This window comes from Loxodonta africana, chromosome 7, assembly GCF_030014295.1.
Source record: "Loxodonta africana isolate mLoxAfr1 chromosome 7, mLoxAfr1.hap2, whole genome shotgun sequence".
Taxonomy (NCBI): domain Eukaryota; kingdom Metazoa; phylum Chordata; class Mammalia; order Proboscidea; family Elephantidae; genus Loxodonta; species Loxodonta africana.
This window is the reverse complement of record NC_087348.1, coordinates 10,919,783-10,942,160: the sequence shown is the minus strand read 5'-3', so window position 1 is coordinate 10,942,160 and position 22,378 is coordinate 10,919,783. Positions and strand designations below refer to the sequence as shown.

General features: G+C 45.4%; 1 protein-coding gene across 9 annotated transcripts in view; it reads left to right on the top strand.

The window, feature by feature from the left end:
* The first annotated feature begins 396 nt into the window (after positions 1-396).
* The window catches only part of MARK2 (microtubule affinity regulating kinase 2), a 60,009-nt gene continuing 38,027 nt past the window's right edge, over positions 397-22,378 (top strand). For 5 of the 9 annotated variants that reach the window (XM_010599093.3, XM_023559657.2, XM_010599089.3 and 2 more), the window contains exon 1: positions 397-615. In XM_010599093.3, coding sequence (XP_010597395.1) covers positions 562-615 — 54 coding nt within the window. In that variant the 5' untranslated portion in view covers positions 397-561. The other 4 variants (XM_023559659.2, XM_010599094.3, XM_064287886.1 and 1 more) reach the window with 3 other exon arrangements.

Genomic DNA, 22,378 nt, shown 5'->3' with positions numbered 1-22,378 from the left:
TGGGCTTCGGAGTCGAAGAGGCGCGCGCGCCCCGGGGCTTACCTTCTTCGGGTGTTTCCGGAACTCACCCGTAGTTCGTGGCTGGGAGGAGGAGGCCCGCCCCCCTCCCGTTCCTGGTCGCTTCGGATGTTTCCGGCTGCTGCCGGCGGAAAGAGCCGAGGGCCGGCGGTGGTGGCGGCCATGTTGGGAGCAGCAGGTCCGGCGGCGGCAGCCTGTGTGCCGGGCGCGGAGCAGTGCCGCTGAGGGCAGGGGAGGAGCGAGGCAGGCGGCCGGCTGCGGCGGCAGAGAGTAGGCGGAGCGGCGCGGCCCGGCCGAAAGGCGGCACAGCCCAGCCGGGGGTCGGGGGGGTGCGGTCCGGAGCCGCTCGGAGCCGGCGCGGCCTAGCCCGAGCGGCGCATCCCCGGGCTGGCGTGAGCGGCTGCCCGGCCTCCCCGCACCCCCGGCCGGGGCCCATGCGGCGGGTGCCCCTGCTGTGAGAAGCCCCGCCCGGCCGGGCTCCGCGCCTTTCCTTCCCTCCCTTCCTCCAAGCTTCTCGGTTCCCTCCCCTGAGATACCGGCGCCATGTCCAGCGCCCGGACCCCCCTACCCACGCTGAACGAGAGGGACACGGAGCAGGTAAGGAGCCCCGAGGGCTCCCCGAATTCTCTGGCTGGGCCCCTGCACCTTACGGAGCCTCCTCCCTCCTCTTCCATCCTGCAAGCTCGGCTGCCCTGTCATCTGGCTTCCGGCCCCGCACATCCCCCTTCCGAGTCCTGTCCTGGGACCCACCTCGTCCTGACTGCAGGCTGCACACTTGTCTTTCTGCCAGCCCCCCTCTCCTCTCACCGCCCTCCTGCGCTCTTCCGTGTCACATCCCCAGCTTCCCTTTCTCTTCCTTTTTTTCTCTCAGGGGCCTTTTTGGTCTTTCTCCACCCACGCTTAAAGCAGCCACCCTCCTGCTCCTCGAATAGCACCCCACGATTTGTCACAGATCTTTGTCCACCCCTTCTTCCATCTCCCTAGTCTGGCTTCCCCTCTGCCCTCACCGGTTCTCCCAGTCCCCGGTTCTCTCCCTCAGGGTCCTTGCCCCGGAGTGTGTTCTGATTCCTATCCCCTTTCAGTTCCCCAGCTTTTTCTACCCTGCTTCTTCCTTCTCCAAACTGTGCACTCCCTCTTGCTTGCAACCCACCAGCTCCACCCTCATCACCTTTCCAAGTCGTTCGCCTACTCTTTGCTCATCACTTTCCCTTCTTTTCTCCTGGAGCGCTCTGTTTCCTGGCGCTGGCATTTGTTGCTTCCGTGTTTCCCATACGGCTGCCATGCGCATAGATTTCCCACAGGTTGTCATCGGCGTTCCAGTTATCACTCTCTTGTGAGTCTTTAGATCCCTCGTGTAACCCTCCCTGAGGTCTGACGTTTCTGCCCCTCTGCCTCCTCTTCCTCACTGGCAGTGTTTTACCAGCCTTCTCCCGGGGCTCTTCCTACTGGCGGAAAGGCACTTGCTATTTCAGTCCCACTGTATTAACACAACCTGTTGCTCAGTCCTTTCCGTCCCTCGCTGCATCACTGGCCTTGCCTTGCGTTGTCATAAACAGCAACGCAAACCATGATGCCTTCCTGTCTCGTCCCTCCTGTTTCTGTCCCTTTTCATAGTATCTTACCCTTTGCTTGTGGCTTTCCTGTTTCACTAGTCACTGCATCTTCCTTATTATGCCTCTTAATCAGTATCGCTTTTCATCTCCATGTCAGTCTCTTGCCTTTTTCACATGGTATTTATTTTACCCACATGTGCCTCTCTGCATCCCCTTCCTATTGGCTAATCTTTGTAACTCCCAGTCCAGGAACTTTGCATGCTAGTTTCTTGAGCATGCAAGGACCCCTCAGCCTCAGGACCCCACAGGCTTCCCCTCCTGCTGGCAATCACTGCAGTAGATTGTCACCCAAGCCTTAGCCTTTTCTGTGTCATCACACCTCTGAGCTGAGCGGCGTCCACTTTCCACCCCTCCCCTTTCTTTCACCATCTCCGGTTGCCCTTGCTGACTCCTCTGTGGAGTCCCCTGCCTGTCACACCCTTCTTGGTGGAGAACTTTTACTAGGCCAAAAACTTGACTAGGGAAAGGAGCTCTGCTCCCTGGGGGCTGCAGTGCTTTTTGCATCCTTTCCACTCATCAGCTTCTTAATGGTTCCCTCTTCTCTTCTTTTTTCATATCCTGATAGAACCACTGTTATGTTCTCTTGCCTGTTAACATCTTCCATGGTTTTCATGCTTTTCCTATTTTGTTACCTACCCCCTCACTCTTGTCAACTGGGTAGTTAAGAACTCAAGAGGAGTTCTGGAGTTACAGAGAGGATTTTTTCCTGCAGTGGTTGACGCTTTTATTACTGATGGATTGGTTGCTTTTGGGGGTGAAATAGGGGCTGAGAAGGAGGGATGGTCGGTTTCTATTTCCTCACTGGGTTTGGCAACATGGGACTGAGGGCTTTGGAAACAGAGGGACATGGTTCAGATCTCACAGTTTTTCAACCTTCCCCTGCCTGCCAGCCGTTTCTCTCTGCCTCCTGGGAACTATTCTCTCTAGGCCCTCTCTCACAACTTTGTTTTAGCAGGTTGTCTCTGCTTAACCAGAGAACTTTCCCAGACTGTTGATTATGAGTTGGTAGGAGGCGGCCAAGTGACTGACTGGACTGGCACCCTCAGGCGTGTGGGGAGTGGAGATGGAGTGCCTCCTCTCTCCACAAGGCTGTGGGGCATTGTGTTCAGCAAAGGAGAGTAGCAGACTGCCGCAATGTGGTTTCTTTGTGCTGCATACTAAATGTAAATGTCGTTGCCAGTATTCTTTAAAACAAGAAAAAACATTAGCAGCAGCTCTTCTAGACACAAGGCCAGGGCTGCCAGAAGCATTGGCTTCCCCTGGAATAGATCATGCCACCAGGTAAGAGCAAGAAACCTCTTGGTGCTGTTGCGATTTTAGTTAAAATTGTCATGGAAACTCAGTCTTGTGGTAAGAAGGCTTCCTGTCTCTCCTCGGCCTTAATGTTATGAAATAAAAAGAAAGGGATTTGGTTGGGCTGATTCCTTACCCCAAAGGTCCTCCATCGCCTCATTTAGATTTAAACTACTTAGACTGGTTTCACCAGAAATAGGTAAACACACTCCACCAGTTGTCTTCAAACTCTGGTCTCTTTTCCTGCTCTTCCTTTCCCGCTTTCTTTTAAAAATGTGGCTGAGGAGAAGCTCTTTCCAGGAGCTCTTTGATCACATCTGAATTAAACACACACACACAAAGAAAATGTTAAACCATAAAAATACACCTTGTGTTTCAGGGAGATTGGCTGTTTGCTGTTGACTCTGCTGCTAACAGTGAAAGTATAAGATAAAAGAAAGTCAAGGCCTGTCTTTAAGATATTTTTTTTGACATCTGATTCCAGATATGCTTTTTCATAGCTACAGACTCTTCTTCCTTTTGCAGAAGGGGTGTTCTGACCTGGGGCTGGTAGTTAAGGGGATTCTTGGTCTTTGAGCTGAGCTTTCTGTTTGCTTCTTTTCCAAATGGCTCCACTGGACTGGAAGCTTGGCAGTCGTGAAAGCAATCGGCAAGATGACTGTCCGTCTTCCAGCCAGCAGCAGCAATAGCAGGCAAGTGTGGAGAGGGGCCCGACTTCAAGAGTTTACCTGCTGCTGGCTAGAGTCTGTGTGACACCTGGGAGAGGGATTGCAATGGCTTCAGACCCGCCCACCTCTGGGCCTCAGAAACCACAAGAGAAGAGAGGGCTCCTGGAGAAAGCTGGCCTGTCAACTACCCACCCTGCTTCTGTCACAAGGGGCGAGGGAGAAGGTTGCTACCCTTCTTCTAGAGAGTAGGTGGTATTGTTTATTCTCTCAGCTAGTTTGAGGTAGAGGAATTTGGAAGTCTTGGCAAAAAGAGCAAAGCTAACTTACAGGATTCTGAAGTGAACCATTGAGCACCTCCAAACACACATATCTCTTGGACCTTAGTGATTTCAGTGGAAGTTCCATGCTGAAATTGAGTTGTTTCTGGCTAAATGTTACACTGAATAATTTGTTTTTGCTGTTTTCTGGGTAGATTGACTTGGTTAGCTACCATTTCACTTCTTACAGTGTGAGCTCTGCAGCGCTGTGCTCTGGGTGCTGTTTCCAGCCCTTGACTCTAGCCAGGGGCACCTTGGTGGTGCTGCCTTCTGGTCAGGGGTGTGGTTGAATGTCAGGCCACATGTTCTCACTTTCTGCTTGGCCTTAGAGATTAGGAATGAGGGCCCTGGTGGTGCAGTGGTTAAGAGCCATGGCATGTTACTGCTGCGAACCGAAAAAAAAGGTTGGCAGTTCAAATCTACCCGCTGTTCCTTGGAAACCTATAGAGCAATTCTACTCTGTGCTATAGGGTCACTGTGAGTCGGAATCAACTGGATGCAACGGGTTTTTTGTTGTTGTTAGAGCAGGGCTTTAGGAGTCCCTGGAGTTCATGGGAAGGAGCCCTGGTAGAACAATGGTTAACCACTCAGCTGCTAACTGTAAGGTTGGCAGTTTGAACCCACCAGCCATTCCATGGGACAAAGATGTGGCAGGCTGCTTCTGTAAAAATTGTAGCCTTGGAAACCCTATGGAGCAGTTCAACTCTGTCTTATAGAGTTGTTAGGAGTTGGATTCGACTTGATGGAAACAGGTTTGGCATTTTGGGGGGTTTAAAGTTCGTAGAGTTGCCGTATCATAACCTTTGAACCCAGTGAAAGTAACTGGAGAAATACCTAGTAAATTGTAATAATTTCTCACCAATCTGTGGATTTGGGAAGTAGCTAAAACCGATAGATGCAAAGCAGTTGAAACTTTACCTGCTTCAGGTTCAAATCAAGCTTAGATGGGGATAGCTGAATCTTTCCAGTTGTAACTAAAGATTGGCTGGAGACTTTTTTTCAGCACAAATGCTTTAAGCAGAGTTGATGCCAAGAAGGTAGGAAAAGATTGAGAATTTGTTTGTTGAAGAGGTTGGCATTGTTAGATCTCTTGGGGGTCAAAAAGTTCTCAGACTAGACTTTCCTCTTTGGACAGAACAACCCAATTCTCAGTGAGCGTTTGACTTGAACTAACTCATGCCATCGTGAACTCTTTATCATTGAGCACTTAGGCACCTGGTTGGCATTTCTCTTCTCCCAGGGGCTTCTATGAGGTTCCTACATATGTATTATGTCGACTTGAATGAATATTTTATGCCTAGAGTGCAGCTAAGCCTCCGACTTTGTGGCTCATTATCAACATACAGGGTGGGGGCCGGGCGCCACCTTTGGCCCCGTGATAACAGCTCTGCTAAATGGACTCCCCCGAAGAGCACTTTGAAGCCCATTAATGGATTGGAATGAAGTAACCTCAGCAGATGGAAAGGGTGAGGAGGAGGAGGGGGAGGTCTGCTCTTCCTTCCCTGAGACCTCCTGATGAGCTTTCTTGTGGTAACCAGGACCAGCCCCGGCTCCCTCTGCTTGGTTAAGTTGTAGACTGTGGCTACGAGACCTCTGCTCAGGGCGAAGGTATGGAAAGGGTTTGATTCTGTTTTAGCTGTGATGGTGCTGCCAGGTTGCTGCTTTCCCATCAAAGCAAAAGTTAAGAGGGCTATAGGAAGGGCAGGTGGAGTTTAAACCTGGGTCTTCCTCCTTCATCTGAAGTTCAGCAAAATGACAGGCCAGATCAATGGCTGAGTTTTCTTCCCTTGATGGGAGATTCCAGTATTTGTGCATTTTGCACTTAAAGCTTAGATTCTCCAGGCTTTCTCCAAGCTTTCATCAAACATGGGTGAGTCACTGAAGTCTTATCTATGTATTTTCCTCTTCTGTCTCAGCACAGGGAAGAGTAAGCCTTTTCAAACCTTGTGGGGGAGGAAATCACCCATTTCCCACTTCTGGCATGGGAAGATGCAATGTCTGTCCCCATGTTAACTCAGAAAGCTCTAAATCTTGGAGCAGAATGTCACTACCCCACTACAGCCTTTTTGGAGTAGGCCACTGACTGTCATTACTCATCTTTCAGACATGGAGATGGTACATCTGATTCTGGAACAACACCAAGGGAGAATCTGGACTCTTGGTTTCCAGCTATCTGTCAGAGGAGACAAGATCTAAGGAGCCTTAACTCCCAGATCCTTCTCTTGCCACTAGACCACCTTCTCCTTTTGGGCTAGATCCCTTTATCTGAACGACTGTTTTTGTTTCTTGGTCTCTATGGGAGTTCTCTCCACAGATGTCTGTCTGTGGGTTGGCACTCATTTCCCCCTAAACCCAGCAACCCAGTGCCGTCGAGTTGGCATTTCCCACTACTTGCAGTTTATTCCTTAGATTCACATTGGCCAGTGAGCATAAAGGGGCAAAAATAAATGTTATTTCCTTTTTGGGCGCCAAATGATTTTTAGACTTATAAAGCCATATCCTCACCAGGTTTGGTAGGAGAGAGGGTGAGAGGGACCCTGATATTGGTGGCTAGGTGAATCCCATGGGACAATGGGGGTGAAAGAGAGGAGGGGCGTGTCCAATGACTGGCTTCAAGCCACCTTTTTGGCCTTTTACTTTTTAACAAAAGGAAGGCGGAGCAGACCAGTGGCTTCTCTTTAGAACCAGTCAAGCTGGTTTTGAGCTGCTGTGGCCTATTTTCCTCAGTGCTCTTTGGGAAGTTGGCAATACAAAGATCTGCCTCCTCTGGGATTGTGCTCATTGAGGCATGAGCTTGGAATAGGTCTATAAACAGCCCCCGCCCCCCAAATCCTGAATGAGTCTCTCCACAGAGTGGTCTTCCTACATCCCACACCAAACCTCAAAGCAACTTTGTCTGTTTGCATACTGTTCAGCTGAAGCTCTAAAACACCTCTTTTTCTTGAGCCCCCTCCCCAGTTCACACCCTGGCCAGGAGAAGGGGCTAAGCCTACAGGGGGCTCCCCATTTGTGGGTCTGGAAGGGAAAAGGGGCTTATGACACCTGGCTGCTAAATTGAGCAAGCCCCCAGGCCTTTTGGTTCAGTGCAGTGGGGCAGTCTCTGAAGGCCTGGGGGAAGGAGCAGAGAATAGTGTTTGGTCCCTGGCACCTGGCAGGTGCTCCTCTGTGGAACAGTTTGAGTTTGTCCCTGATTGATAAACCTGAGAAAAGGTGGGGCCCATGAGTTAGTTCCTTGAACAGCAGTGGGCCTGTTGCTCAGGCAGTAGGTCGTGGCAGGATTCTGAGACTCCTGTGACCATCAGTGCTGCTAATGTAGCCTGAGCATTTTCCTAGTCTTTCCACTTAGCAGAAAACTCATAAGGTAAAAGTCTGGTAGTGAGTGAGTAAAGCTACCTGCAGGCAAAGCCCCACCCTGTGCCCTTGTCCATGGGGCAGGCTGTTCCTATTGATGCCACGGTGACCTGCTCCTCACCTCTCCTGAGCACCATTTCCCTAGGGGTTGTCTTTAGTTACTGGTATTCCATGTGCAGGGTGCCTCCCTTTTCCCCCATGTCATCAGAGAGGCTGCCGGCTTCCCTTGCTGCAGCACTGCCCCACCTCCCTTCCACAGATGGCCTTCGCTGTCTTTGCGTGTGGTGTCGAGACACTTGTGGCATGTTGTTTTGTCTTTTTTGCCCCCAAAATTTTGAATTACTGGTTCTCCAGCCACAGGAAGCGGGGCCTCTTAGACCAGCTTCATCAAGCATAGCATTCTCATTGAGTTGAGCTTACGGCAGAGTTGAGAGGAGATCCCAGCCTTTTTTGACTTGCAGTAAGGCCTCGCAGTTAAGAACATACTCTGCGGCTGGAGTCCCTGATTGGAATCTTGGTTCAGCCTCTGCTGTGACCTTGGACTTACTTAATCCTCTGTGTCTATTTGTTCATCTGTAAAATGGGGGTGATAATAATACTTCTCTTATAGGCATAGTTGTTGTGAGGATTAAAAGAGTTAAATCTAGAGCACTTAGAATAGTGTCTGGCGAGTAGTAAGTACACCGTGTAACCATCATTGTCATCACTGTTCCAGCTGAGCAACTTAGAGAGAATTTCTCCGAGCACTGCACAATTCCAGGTCAGTATAAGGGGTACAGCTTGCAATTTCTCTGAAATGAGTTGAAAGAATATTGTTCTCCCTGGCCTCTTTCAGCCATTGGGGTCCCATAGGTGCTTTTTCTAGTGTTTCTGGATTTTTCTTTGTTTACCAATCACCTATCCGAAAGGAAATAGAAGGCTGTTGGAGAGACGCATGCACAGCTAGTTCATTTATTTACAAGACATCAATGTTAGAAGGTTTTATTGATTAAAGGAAAAACACCACCACCTGCAGCCTGCTGGTGTAGGCAGTCCCCGGTTACTAATGTCAGACTTAAGTACAACCTGTAGTTATGAACCAACCCCACAAAGGCTATTGTATTAAAATTTTGAGGTACATATAGTGGTTCACGTTAACAGATGGGTGCTACACTGCAGTACACATCAAACATTACTATTACCCTATTACTGTGTTAAAGATGTTTTCTTGTATCTGGAGGTGTTTCTTTAATGTTTTTTATGCGTAGAAAGATACACTATATACCATATACTAAGACAAACATTTGACAAACTGATGCTAGGTACAAACTGTGCCTGACTGTTCCTAACTCTTCTGACCTGGTACAAATTCGACTTAAACACAGACTTAGGAATGAAAGCTCATAACTCAGGGACTCCCTGTATTCCCATGTTGTGAACGTCGTTGATGGGGTTGTACAGTCTGGGTGGTGGCTGGAAGGCCAGAGACCCACAGGCACCAGAGCAGGGGCTTTTCTGAGTGCTGGTGTCCAGACGTTGCGGAACCTGAGGGTTACTCTCTGTGAGGCATCACCCAGTGTAGGGAGTTCTCCCAAAGATCTTTCCCCCACCAGTGACAGTATTTACCCTTTGGCAACAAGAGAAAGCTCCCTCTTTGTCTGGTAAAGACCACATGGGAATGAAGCAGCAAATGATTTGGGGTTCTTTTCTCACTTGCAGAGGAGCCATCAAGGGCTGGTTGTTATTCCTCTGTTGGCTTCTCTGAGGTGAGAAGAAAGCTCCCCTTTGAGAGGCCTGGAAGGGACACGGCCACTTCTCAGCTGCTCCTGTGCGTTTGTGGACTTTGGGCCTTGGGCTGAGGTTTTGGTCTCGTCTCAGTGAGTCCCTTCTTTATCTTCATCTCTTGCCCCTTTTAGAGTCTGAATGCCTTGTCAATACAGCAAGTAAGTTGCCTGGTTTTTTCACATCGAAACTGTGACCAGGGAGAAAGGTAACAGAGCTTCAGCGCTCATCAGGGAATGTTTCTTTCACTGTGTTTTCCTCTTCCTTTTGACCCTTTTACTAACTTGTCTCACTTCCTTTTTTTTTTTTTGTTTCTTTGAACTCCATTATCACCGACTGTGTTTCTGTCCATCTCAGGTTTTCATCTGCTTGTCCCACTTGCCCTCACCTGTCTCTATGCCTCCTTTGTGGTGTGGCTCAGGAGAGGAGTTCTGATAGTCTGAGATGTTCTTCGTGCATAGAATCCCAGAACCACCCAGTCCTTTCTTTCTCCCCTTCCCCTAATTTCTGTAAAGTTAAGGATTTGTTGCTTTAGAAAACATTTTCTTTTTATGTCCCTGGAGCCACCTTCCTCAGTAAAGCCAGATTTGGCAGCCCGACAGCTTATTAGGGACAGCATCCAGCTTCTCTGGTGACAGGGTCTTAGCTGTTTCCTCTGAACTGTGAGGAATGCCATACGTTCAGACCCTGTCTTGGGAGAGATCTGGGAAGGCACTTTTTAATTTTGGATAGTGAATTTGGTTTTCAAAGTGTGTCCCTAAGGTCCTTTCACCTGGGGCATAAGGTCAGAATTATTTTCATCCAAACACTACCACATTATTTGCCCTTTTCACTCTTACTGTTTCAGAAAAGTGAGTTTTCCGGAGGCTGAATGATGTGTGATGACATCATTGCTCTTTTGGTTTATGAAATGTGTGCTTGTGAACTGTGTTTTCTAGCACTTTTAAGGTCGTACTTTAAGGTACAAGTATGGAAGTTTTCAGTGATGAACTCAGTTTGTTCTCCGTACTTCTGCCGTGCCCTCACTAGCGGTCTCCAGTTATACCTACTTTTATCTCTGTAACCTCATTATTGTCCAATAAATTGTTATTTTGAAGTCCCAGCACTTTCCTGGCGCCAGTGAGGAAACACGACAAGAAGTAAGTACAAACTTAGAAAATTTACTGATAAAAACTTCTAAATTTTTGTATTTTGTTTGCAACTTATTTTAGCATTTAATTCTATTTTATTCTAAAAGAAAACTTATATCTCTTATATTTAAGGGTGCGTAGTTGGCTTTAAAAAGGGAAATTAGAAGACTTCTCAGCCCACAGCTTCAGCCTCTATGTGTAAAGATACTGAAAGTGTCATATCCACAAGCGAAAGGGAGGAAACTACTCCAAAGAAACTGGGGAAAACATAAATAAGAAATGAAAAGAAAAGATAATGAAGTCTGTCTTCCCTCCACTTTATGAATATTGACAGTGCACTTTACTGTGTCTTATGGAGCAGAACATTTTCATGAAGTATTAGGAATGCCAGGTAAGCTGCAGCATCGTTTTGAGACCAATGATTCAGAATTCAAAGAAGACGGCATTGAATATTTTAAGTGTACATGCTGTGAGTTTTTTAAAAACCAAAAATTGTTCCAGCTTTTCAAACTGGAAATGGAAAAGCCCCTGACTTAGACAGGGTAAGTTGTTACATTGCTTTGCCTGAAGAAACCCACACAATAGCTGAGAGACTAGTCAAGTCTTGAACGACTGATATTGCTGAATACCCCCTGGATGAAAAGTCAGTAAAAAAAAATCAGGGCAGTGCCACTTCCAACGTTACTGTGACTTGTGGAACTAAATATCTCGCCGCAAACGTGAAGACAGAGTTCATGTCTTGTTTAGAGAATGTTACCTTCGCCTTACAAACAAGCACATCTATGGACGTGGCTGGACTTGCTGTATCAGCACCAACAATTCTTTGAGGAATATTTTCTCTTATGTGGATGTTCGGCAACAAACAAGTGGTGATAAATATTCAAAGGTCGAATAACTTTTTAGAATCTTCTGGTTTACCCTGGAACAACTTTGTTTACGTTTGTGCTATTGGTGCAAAAGCTGTGGCAGAGAAAACTGTTGGCGTCACAGCATGAATCCAGGAAGTGGCACCCATCAAGTGCTGTAGTCATAGTATCCTTCCTTGCCACATGCTTGTGGTTTAGAAAAAGCCGGTTTCACTTAAGAATGTCCTGGATGACACACTAAAAATGATTGATTTTATTAAAACTCGACTCTCTCATAAACATCTCTTGAATATCCTGAGTGATGAAACGGAAGGTACCCATGAAGTATGACTGCTGCTAACTGTAATATGATTGTCTTGAGGGGAAGCACTTGCGTGACTGAGTTAAACCAGCCGCGTGAAACATCGTTTTTATTTGAGAGAGTGACTGATGGACAAAGTGTGGTTTTCTTGAATATTTTCTTGAAAGTGAACAAAGTGAGCCTGACACCTTTGACAGTTAATAAAGTTCAAGTGTTTGAGCAAAAATCAGAAATTTGAAAAACTTGTAGCTGTCACGGTGAATTTGATACCTTCTGAACACTTAAAAGACATTTCTGATGAGATTGGAGGTAAAATTAATTTTTTTTTTTTTTTAATATACAACATCATATTTGAAAATTCTGGATAATTCAGTGAAGGAATCTTTTCCAAATTGCCAAACGGGCAGAAGAGCCATTCAAAGTGCAAGATGACCACTGGGTTTTAATATAAAAGTATGCAAAAGGTTCATCGATAAGAATCCAGCTTCCACGTTGCAGCTCATCTTTAAAAACTACCACTTGTTGAGTTTTAGTCTGGTATCAAAGAAGGAAATCCTCAGCATCTGAAAGATTATTAAGCTTTATTTTCCAACCGTAGGTCTGTATGAAATGCAATTTTCTTCATCTGCTTCAACCAAAAAGGCGTAACAAAACATGCAGTGTAGAAGCAGTTATGATAAGTCTGCTGTCTTCAGTTTAAGGAAGATATTAAAGAGGTGTGCAAGAATGTAAAACAGTGCAACCGTACTCGTGAAATTTTTTTTTGTTTTGGAAAATCTAGGTTTTTTTAATACATAAAGTAAGTTGTATATACATGTAATGAATTGTTATTTTCCATGAGTTAATAAATGTTTTTAAAATTATAAGATTTAATTTCTAATAAGGTAACTGTTAATAACTATAACCCACATAAAAGATCTTTGAGGTCCTCAGTAATTTTTAAGAGTGTAAAGGATTCTTGAGACTAGAAAGTGAGAAGACCACTGTTGCAGACAAAACTTGGGTTGATTATCCCTGGTCTTGATTGGTTGGTTACTTACTATGACTTCATAAGGAGCCTTTGTTTTGCAATTTTCCGCCCCTTTGTAATCCCCTTCTGGGTTTTAGGAAGATACTTGATGCTTTGGTTTGCAGTCCTGGCTCAGGAAGCTGGTTTTCAATAACCTGAGGGACTTCAGCCAAAGTTAATTTTCTTCTAATACCTATCGCGTTGGCTTTGTTGGTTTTCTGTTTGTATCTGTGGTTGGTTTATGTTATTTTTTCCTTTATTTGTTTGCTTGTTTTACTTTTTATTTTTCTCATTTTTCCTGTATTTTTTATTCTTTCTCTCTCTTTTTAAATTTAGTTTGTTATTACTTGTTTTTGCTTTTAATGTTTGTCTAGCATTGTGTTTTGATCGTAAAAGACCAGTTTTGTTAGGTGGACTTCCTTTGGTATAAAGTTGTGGTTTGATATAGTTTTTTTTTTTTTCCCCCATTAAAAGTAAGTTACTTATTACATGTAATGAGTTTAAATGAATTAATACCCAAAACAATTGCTGACAAGTCGATTCCAACATAGGACAGAGCAGAACTGCCCCATAGGGTTTCCAAGGAGCAGCTGGTGGATTTGAACTGCTGACCTTTTGGTTAGCAGCCAATCTCTTAACCACTGTACCACCAGGGCTGCAATGAATTAATACATATTTAAATCCTTTCTTAATTTATAAGGTAGTAAATATTGACAAATATAATCGGTATGAATAAAGCTTTTTGGGGACTCTATTTTTAAGAATACAAAGGGTTTCTGAAACTGAAAAGTCTAAGAACCACTGTTGGAGACAAAACGTGGGTTGATTGTCCCTGGGTTAGTAGGTTGGTTTCTTGATAACTTCATAAGAAACCTTTGTCTTGCAGTTCCCAGCTCCTGTTTAGTTCTAGCTGGGCCTCAGGGAGATGCTTGCTACCTTGGTTTGCAGTTCTAGCTGAGAAAGCTGGTCCTTCGTGATCCAAGGAACTTGACCGTACTTTTGTTTCCTCCTCCTAATAAATAGCATTGTGAACTTTAAAAAAAAAGTTTTTATTTATTTAATTTTTTATTTTGAGATAGTTTTAAATTTACACAGAAGAGCTGCAAAAATAGCCCAGAGAGTTCCTGTACATTCTTTATCCATCATCCCCTTATATCAACATCTTACACAACTATAGAACATGTGTAAAAACTAAGAATTAATCATGGTATAATACTATTAACCAAAGTACAGAAATTGAGATTTCATCAGTGTTTCCACTAATGTGTTTTTTGGCTCTAGGATCCAATCCAGGATCCCACATTGCATGTAGTTGTCATGTCTCCATTGTCTCCTCCAATCTGTGGCTGTTTCTCAGTCTTTCATGACCTTGGCAATTTTGAAGAGTACTGGCAGTTATTTTATAGAATGTTCCTCAATTGTGGTCTGAAATTTTCTCATGGCCTTGTGCTTTATCATTTTAAAGGTTAGCCTACTTGGACTTCACTGTGATACATACTAAGCTGATATTTTGGAAAATACAGCTATTTTTCATAAAAATTATGTTTACTTGTGATGGATTTAGTAGTAGTATTTTAAATGAATTAATAGATAAATGTTTTCTTGATTTTAAATTCTAACGCGTAGACATCAATAGCTATAACCCCCATCAACAAAAGCTCTTTGAGGCACTTAATAATTAAGAGTGGTAAAGGATTTCCAGACGGAAGATGAGAATCCCTTTTTGACAAATACAGGGGTTGACCCTCCCTGTCCTTGATTGGTTGGTTATTTTCTGTGACCTCATAATGAGCCTTTGTCTTGAATTCCCAGCCCTTATTTAGTCCTTGGAACCCTGGTAGCGCAGTGGTTAAGAGCTTGGCAGCTTGACTCCTAACCAGAAGGTTGGCAGTTTGAATCCACCAGCTGCTCCTTGGAAAACCAATGAGGTGGTTCTGCTCTGTCCTATAGCGGTGCGGTGAGTCAGAATCGACTCAACAGCGACAGGTTTTTTTTTTTTTTTTTAGTTATTTAATCCTGGCTGAACCTCAGGAAGACACTCATTGCCTTGGTTTGCAGTCTTTCTGGCTGAGGAAGCTGGCTCTCAGTGACCTGAGGGACTTTGACCAAACTTGGCTTGTTTCCTCCTAATACATAGCATTGGCCTTTTATTATTATTCTTATTCCATTAAAAAGATCATTTTGTTTATTTGTGTTTCATTAAGACAGTAGGTTTTTTTAAAACCTTATATCTCGGCTGTTGGTCAATTCCGAATTAGAAAACTGCGAAGCTTGCTTAGCCTCTCTCCTGGAAGAACCTTGGTGCCTACAGTAGCTGAAGGGTCTGGTCACTAAGGCCAAAGCATGCAGTAGTCTGTTCCTTGGGAGCCTCTAAGCCTACGTGTTTTATTCCTGTTTCTTTTTTATATCCTTGCTTCTTAATAAAACATGCCTACCAAATTCCACATTTATATCCAGTAAAAACCAGTTGCCGTGGAGCCAACTGCAACTTACGTGATCCCATGTATGTCAGAGTAGAACTGTGCTCCATAGGCTTTTCAGTGACTGCTTTCTCAGAACCAGGCCTTTCTTCCAAGGCACCTCTGGGTGAACTCAAACCTCCAACCTTTCAGTTTTCTTCTAAGCGTTAGGGAGACTTGGTATGCGTTTGAAACAGGGTGAGCTTTGTCTCTGCTTGATGAGTCTTTAAGAGGCAGGTAAAATTGTGGTAGATACGTAGTTTTTAAACTACCCTATAATTCCCTACCTTGTTCTTTTTGCCTGTATTTATCCTCCAATTTCTGAAGCACCTCTAACTTCTAAAAGCTTCCCTTAGTACCACAAATAGTAGACCTTGGCCACCTCTTAATAGTCGCTTGGACCAGCTTTAAGCAGTCTTTTTTGAACTCATGTCATTTGCTCAGGGTCACTTCTTATCAGAATCATTGAAAAACAAAACCTGTTTAATCAAGGGCTTAACATAATTCGATTTGGTTTACATATAGACTTAGTCATCTAGAAATTTATTCCTTCACAGTAAAGTAGGCTAAAAGTAGAAAATCAGGGCGTCAGCTCCAGGGGGAAGACTTTCTCTCCCTTTCAGCTCTGGAGGAAGGTCTTTGTCCTCAATCTTCCCCTGGTCAAGGAGCTTCTCAGGCACAGGGACCCCGGGTCCAAAGAACTCGCACTGCTCCTGGCATTGCTTTCTTGGTGGTATGAGGTCCCCCTGTCTCCCTGGTCGCTTCTTTTATATCTCAAGAGATTGCCTCAAGACACAGTCCAATCTTGTAGGTAGAGTCCTGCCTCACTAACACAACTGCCGTCCATCCTCCCTCATTAACATCATAGAGGCAGGATTTACAACATATAGGAGAATCCCACAATACACACATTTTGGGGGGGACATAATTCAATCCATGACACTCAGGATCACTTCTTATCAGAGTCATTAAAAAACAAAAAGCCTGTTTAATCAAGCGCTTAGCATAATTCAATTTGGTGTACATAAAGATTTGTAGTTTCATTTCTTACCACTCAGCAAGGCCCATAATCCTCTACTTTTTTTTTAATAAAACTTTTTTTTCCTTCAAATAAGCATGTGGCTTTGAATTCAATTCTGTAATTAAACTTGATGTGCTATTTTCTCTCTTTTTGGTCACTGGTCTGTATAGAAAATAAAGATTTTTGCTTTCAAAGATTTGTTCTGTTAAGTAAAGCAACAGCTCAGTAATGGTTGGCCTTGTAAGTACATTACTCTTTTCCAAGTTGTTGGAAAGCTCGATCTTTACAGAGAATAGCCTGAGTACTTGAAGGATAGACAGTGCCCCATCCATTCTCACTAAGCTTGCCAAGGTTTACCTCTGAGGCGATGTCTCTTTAGCCATAGAAATAACAATAGCCAACATCTGAGCACCTACTATGTCCCAAGCACTTGTTTTAGGTGCTTTGCATTCATTAGCTCGTTCATCTTCACAACAGTAATAGTAAGTCATATTATCTTCTCCACTTTACAGAAGAGGAAACAGAGGCCCAGAAATGCTGCATAACTTGTTTCAGGTGGTTTCCAGAGTGTGTGGCAGTGTCAGAACAGCCTTTGGCTGTGGATGGCCCCGTGCCCTTGGCTGTAGTTGTATGTGGCAGTAGGAGATAGGTAATTCTCTTAGAATCACCTCCCAGTCAGCACGAGACAGAAAACGTCTCCCAGATTGGATTCAGAGTCGTGCGTGATCCCCCTCTGCCCCCAAGTGTTTGCTCTGTCCTCTCTAGCCTATTGTAAAAGTGGCAGTAGTGGTGGGCAGGCAGGCAGGTGCACTCTGGTCCTACCTCCCTGCTGATGAGCGCTCCAGCCAAGAGCTATGGGAAACTTTGAAAAAGTTTTTAATTTAATCCTGGCTTCTGAGTCTCTTTGTCACTTCCCACCTTCTTGAATTTCAAGAGCCCCTTTTAGAAAAAACAAAACCCTGGGACCTCAGATTGATGTCCAGTTAGTAAATACCTCATAGCACAGGACAGTTTACATTCCTAGATTCGACTGTCCTGCTCTTTGGCATCCATGAAATACTGGGATTCAGGGACTTTTTTGTAAACCCAACCTCCTGCCCCCAAACAAAAAGAAAACAGCGCTTGTGTGTGGCCCTTAACTGTGTACATTTTATCCCTACGAAACAAGCTGACATTCTCTCTTTACAACCCTCTATGTGCCACTTACCCACGCAGAGGCACAGACTACTTCCTTTTAGCCTTGACTGCCAAGAGCACCAAGCACTGTAGCTGGTAGTGCCAGGCTTCTGCGTGTGTCTGGGACTTGCCAGTTCAGCCGTGCGAGCTGAACTCTGGCTGTCCTGCTACGTCTCCGTCCCATTGCTTGTGTAATGTGCCGCTATTTCCTGCTTGCTCTTGTTTGATCTTTCTTTCGATTTACTTCTCTTTCCTGAAGCCGGTCCCCACAGCTATGCAGGGGGTCCGGGACACCTGCAATTGTTTCTCGTTGAGATTGGCTGCCGTGTGCCCCTCTGTGGAATTGAAATTAACGTGAGTTTAAGTTTATGATTTGATTTACTTGCTTGGATAACTTGGCAGCTGCTTTTTCCTTTATCCCGTTAGCTGAGATTTTGATTTTTATTAGCAGAGTTCTCAAATTTTGAGCCTATTTTACAACGCCAGCATGGGGCAAAGGGGTGAACTGCTGCTCTTGATTCAAGTATTCCTTAGCCGCTTGTGCCCCTCTGGCTGAGGAGGAGGGGGAGTTTGTGTGGTTGTTTGCGCATGTGCTCCAAGCGGCTCCACTTCTCCAAGATCACGATTGTGTGCAATTTCTAAGTGACTTTAGAACCCATTTCTCTTTGTTACAGTGGAAAAACCAAGGTCCAGCTACGGAGCACCTGTGAAGGATTCTACCCCTTGTCTAATGCACATGGCTGTCCCTGAAGAGGTAGCTGTTCACACACAGGTGTTCTGTAGTGACGCGGGCCACTACTTCCTTGGAGAGTGTGTGGCAGTGTTTTCGTTGCTAATGAAAGGGCTGTCATAATGGGTTAGGCCCATAGGGGCTCTAACTTGAATTCCCAGGGAGAAAAATCTCTACCTTAATTACCATCATCAGGCTGGCAGAGAGGTGTGGCTGCTAATTGATTAGATGACAGTCTTTTTGCATTGATGTGGAACAGTTGGGTTTTTTGTTTTTTTTTTTTAAATAAACAGATTTGGGCTAGGCAACTTTATTTTGGAGAGATGATCTGTGTAGGGATTTCCCTTTATTAATCTCATGTCTTTAGTGCTATTTCTGCGTTCTAACTTTTCAACTTGGTAGTAAGAAGCACTAAGTTGGCTTTTCTTGCCATTTTGGTGCAGGTGGTAAATAAGGTCCTTTCCTACCCTGCAGCTCTTGGTGTGCCCCCTTTCTGTTTGGTAGCACCAGATTCCTTTATTTGGTTTGCTTTTCATTCCCTCCTTCTGCCTTGAAATGGTTGAACTCTATTCTGAAATATATTTTTAAGATAGTGTTTAAAAGCAAACACCCTGCCTTTCTTGAAACCACAGAAACTGCTTGTGAAACAGCCGATAGGGCAAGCTGCCAAATCCAGACTGTTAAAACCAATCCCCTAGTGACAGAATGTCAAACACTGGTGTTAAACCTTCATTATGATTGTGGCGTGAGGTTTTTCTCAATAATAAATATTTAGGAGCTGAGCTCCCAGTTTCACGTTCAGAATGCTTACATTCTAAAATTCTTTATGGTAAACCATTACAGAAGAGCCTGTGTAGCTAATCTCATATCTACTAGACAGGAAAGGTTTTAAACCAGTTCCCATTCCCCCTCACCTACTTTTTTTTTTTTTAATTTCAGGAAGTGATTTTCTTTTAAGGTGATTTGGACCAAAGCTCTCACCAGCTTTTGCCGTTTTTAAGATAGGAGAGGAACTAGCTTCAGAATTGGGTCTTTCCCCCAATGGAGGACTTGGGCCTTAGTCTTTATCCCCAGGCCTTGAATTAACTGACTTTCGTTTTTTCAGGTGGCATAGAATCTTCCTTCAGTTTGTCTAGGGACTTTTATTTCTTTCCAAGCACTTCCGGGAAAGAGTATTCCATCCTCCCTACCATCTTCCTGAAGAGCTCTGAAACTGCCATTGGCTTGATGGGTGAGGGTGTAATTTAAAAACTGGTATCGTTGTGAACAGAACGGCAGCACTGGCTAAATGGGAATTAAGAAGGGAGACCAGACTTGACAACCAACAATTGGGAAATAAAAGGAAAAATATATAAATATGCCTTCTCGGTCATAACCGCCACTGAGATGGGGGTTCTGGATTCAGAACTTCAGTAATCCCTTTCAGATCTTTCCCAAAATAACCTCTTGTGTTCCTATTGCTGAGGACTTTTTCTGGCTGCATTTCCATGACCAAGAGTCCCAAGCAACTTTTTTGAGCCTGTGTTTTTTAAGCTCTTTCCGTATCTTTGCTGCTTTATTGGACCTGTCCCTGTTTTCCAGATGGGGATGAAAGAGGAGGAAGGCTAAATGATTGCCCTGTCAGTGTGGCTCCCTGAGTCAGCCTCCTCTTATTCCAGCATTGCACTCCGCTGACACCATGGTTGGACTCAATGGGTGGACATTTCCATCCGCTGAAGCAAATTTATAGATAGATCCCAGCAGGACTCACACTGTCAGCTAGAAGTGAGACCTGGGATCTCCTAATCTCTCTTAGCCCGTGGATATGCTGAAAAATAATTAAGCTGCAGACCTCCAAGAAATGGGGACGGGGGGGAGGCGCTGCCAGACTGTAAATTCATTTCCTGGATTTGGTCCCACACTGGACTGTGTGATTTGTGTTTATCTCTCCTACTAGATTATCAGCTCCTTTGAAGGCTGGCATGTATTTTGTCCTTTCTGTATTCTGTTTCTTTCCTGGAGCCTATTAGAGTGCTTTGCATGTGGTCTCTGTGAATTTGTGAAATAAAAATCAAGAAATTATAATATGGGGTATTGTTCTCCACATTACAACCACCCTTGGGGAAACATGTCCATATGGATTTGTAAATTAGACGTCTGTCTGTATCCAATTCTTTGGCCATATAAAGTCACAAGTCTTAATTAAGTGCAATAATGACTAAAAAGCCCAACTTTTTCAGGATGAGGGGGAAGGTTTACACTATTACTGGATTGCTATAAGAACTCATGCTAGAGAGGAAACCACAGAGAGTGAATGAGCTGCTGAGGAAACCCTGCCTGGCTTCCCGAAGTAGGGACCAGAGCCAGAAAGCCAAGCCCTCCTGGTTTTGCTTATTTCTGTTCTTGCCACTTTACTAAGCATCTCTGGCTCTGTTGTTGCCTCTGGTTAAATTGGCCTCATCCTTCTTTCTGTTTTACAATGGGTGAACAGAAGTACACTGAGCGTTGGGAATTTTGTCCAGAGTTGGTGAGATCATGTGGTCTGTGTCAGGAGGCTGGAGTTATTTATAGTGGAGAAAAGCTCAGGAACATGGCACAGGAAGAACTGATTTCACACCACCTCAGCGCCTGGGGATGGCGAGGGCCTAGAGTTTTCTTTGAGCATCTCAGGGGAGATCATTCACTCTTCTGAATTGACCAAGAGCTGTGGGGAGATCAGGGATCATGTTTTCCAGGACCAATATGGTTGGGCAAGAGTGGAAAAGAGGACCGTTTTCTCTATGATGCCCTGGACTGACGAATCGTGAATGGCGGACTCTTTGTGACTTGGGTTGTAAAAGCTCCACTGGACTTTTGAATCTCCTGTTTTGAAGAATGCATCAGCTGGGTAGGGTGGTGGAAGTCAGGACCTGTTTGACTGGTCTGCTTTTACTTCCCTCAGCTCCCAGTCCTCCCTCTCTCGCCCTCCCTCCCCCCACTCTGGGCAGGGAGACTGAAACTGCTGTTTGCTGGGCTTTGCCAACTCAGTTTCTCCTCATGGATTACCTGCCTATGGCTGGCAGGCGGGCAGCACCCCACCCAGGAGCCCTTAGAGGACCTGGGCTGCTGTGGGGATCACGGCGCGGGCGGGGCAGGTGCCAGGCGTTAGCTGTGCTGCCTACCCTCCTCCCAGGAGCTGTGCTTCCTTGGAGGTGCTTGACCAAGGAAGGCCCTGAGCCCTGGGGCCTGCTGGAAGTAGACTCTGTGGCCAGGCCTTTCCCTGCATGTGTGGTCACATTCATGGTGTTCAGAGAGGCTGGGAGGGGTGAGAAGGACCCTGGTGGTACAGTGGTTACACACTCAGCCGCTAACCAAAAGGTTGGTGGTTGGAACCCACAGCTGCTGCACGGGAGAAAGATGGCAGTCTGACTTACAGCCTTGGAAACCTTACGGGGCAGTTCTCCTCTGAACTATAGGGTTGCTATGAGTTGGAATCTACTGATGGCAGTGGATTTGGTTTGATTTTTGAGAGGGGAGGGGGAAGAGTTTATAAATTGTGGGGAAATGAAGTCTAGGGAGAGAGGATCCTTCCCTCGGGCACACTGAGTTCAGGGTTAAAATGTTTCTAAGTTGTGCTGCTGTTTAGTAGCTTAATTTCTCAAGTTGATCCCCTAGGTTACCTTTCATTTTTTTTCTGCCCAAGGAGAAGAGATTTTCCAGTGTGTGGGCCTGGTGTCCGGGGCCTGTTAGGAGAGGTTTACGTATGGAGGCAGACTTTTCAGCCAGCAGATCGATGTAAGCCAAGGTCAGGAAATGGTCTTCAGGACATGCAAACAATCCTCACTTCCTGCTGACGCGCTCTCCCCAGGGCAGGGCTGAGAAGCTTATGAGCACAGAGCCACCTAGCACCCTTGCCTCCACCCAAGACAGATAGACCCTCAGCACTCCTTTCCAATCCCCCATTTTACAAGTTGGGAAACAGATCCCAAGAGGGTGAATGACTTGCTCAAGGTTATGTAACTTGTTTGGGCAAAGCTGGGTCTAGGATAGATCTCTCTTGGGGCCCTTTGTCCCCTGCCCACGTTGCTTCCACTTCAGAGGCAGGCCTGCTGCTCAGAAGGCCTGTGTGGGGGCTACCTGCCAGACCTCAGGCCGAAGGGAAGCTGGGAAAGGACAAGTGGAAGGGCAGCAGGCTGCACGTCCTGGATTGGAGTTCTGGAATCCTGCCAGGGTTTATGTCCATAAAGGCACCAGAAAGCCCTAGGGGTTGTACTCAAAGCCAGCCCAGGTTGAAGGGATCATTTGGAACAGAGTTGTGCTAAAAGCTGTTGGGGGAGTCACTCAGAAAAAAGCAGGAAGACCCTGGCTCTTAGACTGTTATCTTGGGATAGGAAACGGTTTCTTGAGAGTCTGTTAGATACTGGGAGCCCTGGTGGCACAGTGGTTAAAGCGCTTGGCTGCTAACCAAAAGGTTGGCGGTTTCAACCAGCCAGCCACTCTGCGGGAGAAAGATGTGGCGGTCTGCCACTGTAAAGATTAGAACCATAGAAACCCTGTGGGGCAGTTCTGCTCTGTCCTACAGGGTCACTGTGAGTTGGATTCAACTCTGTGGCAGTGGGTTGGTTTTTTTTGGTTCTTTTAGGTGCTAGGTACTGTGCTTGAGCACAGAGGATACAGAAATAACGTTAAGTCCTGAAAATTTCCCTT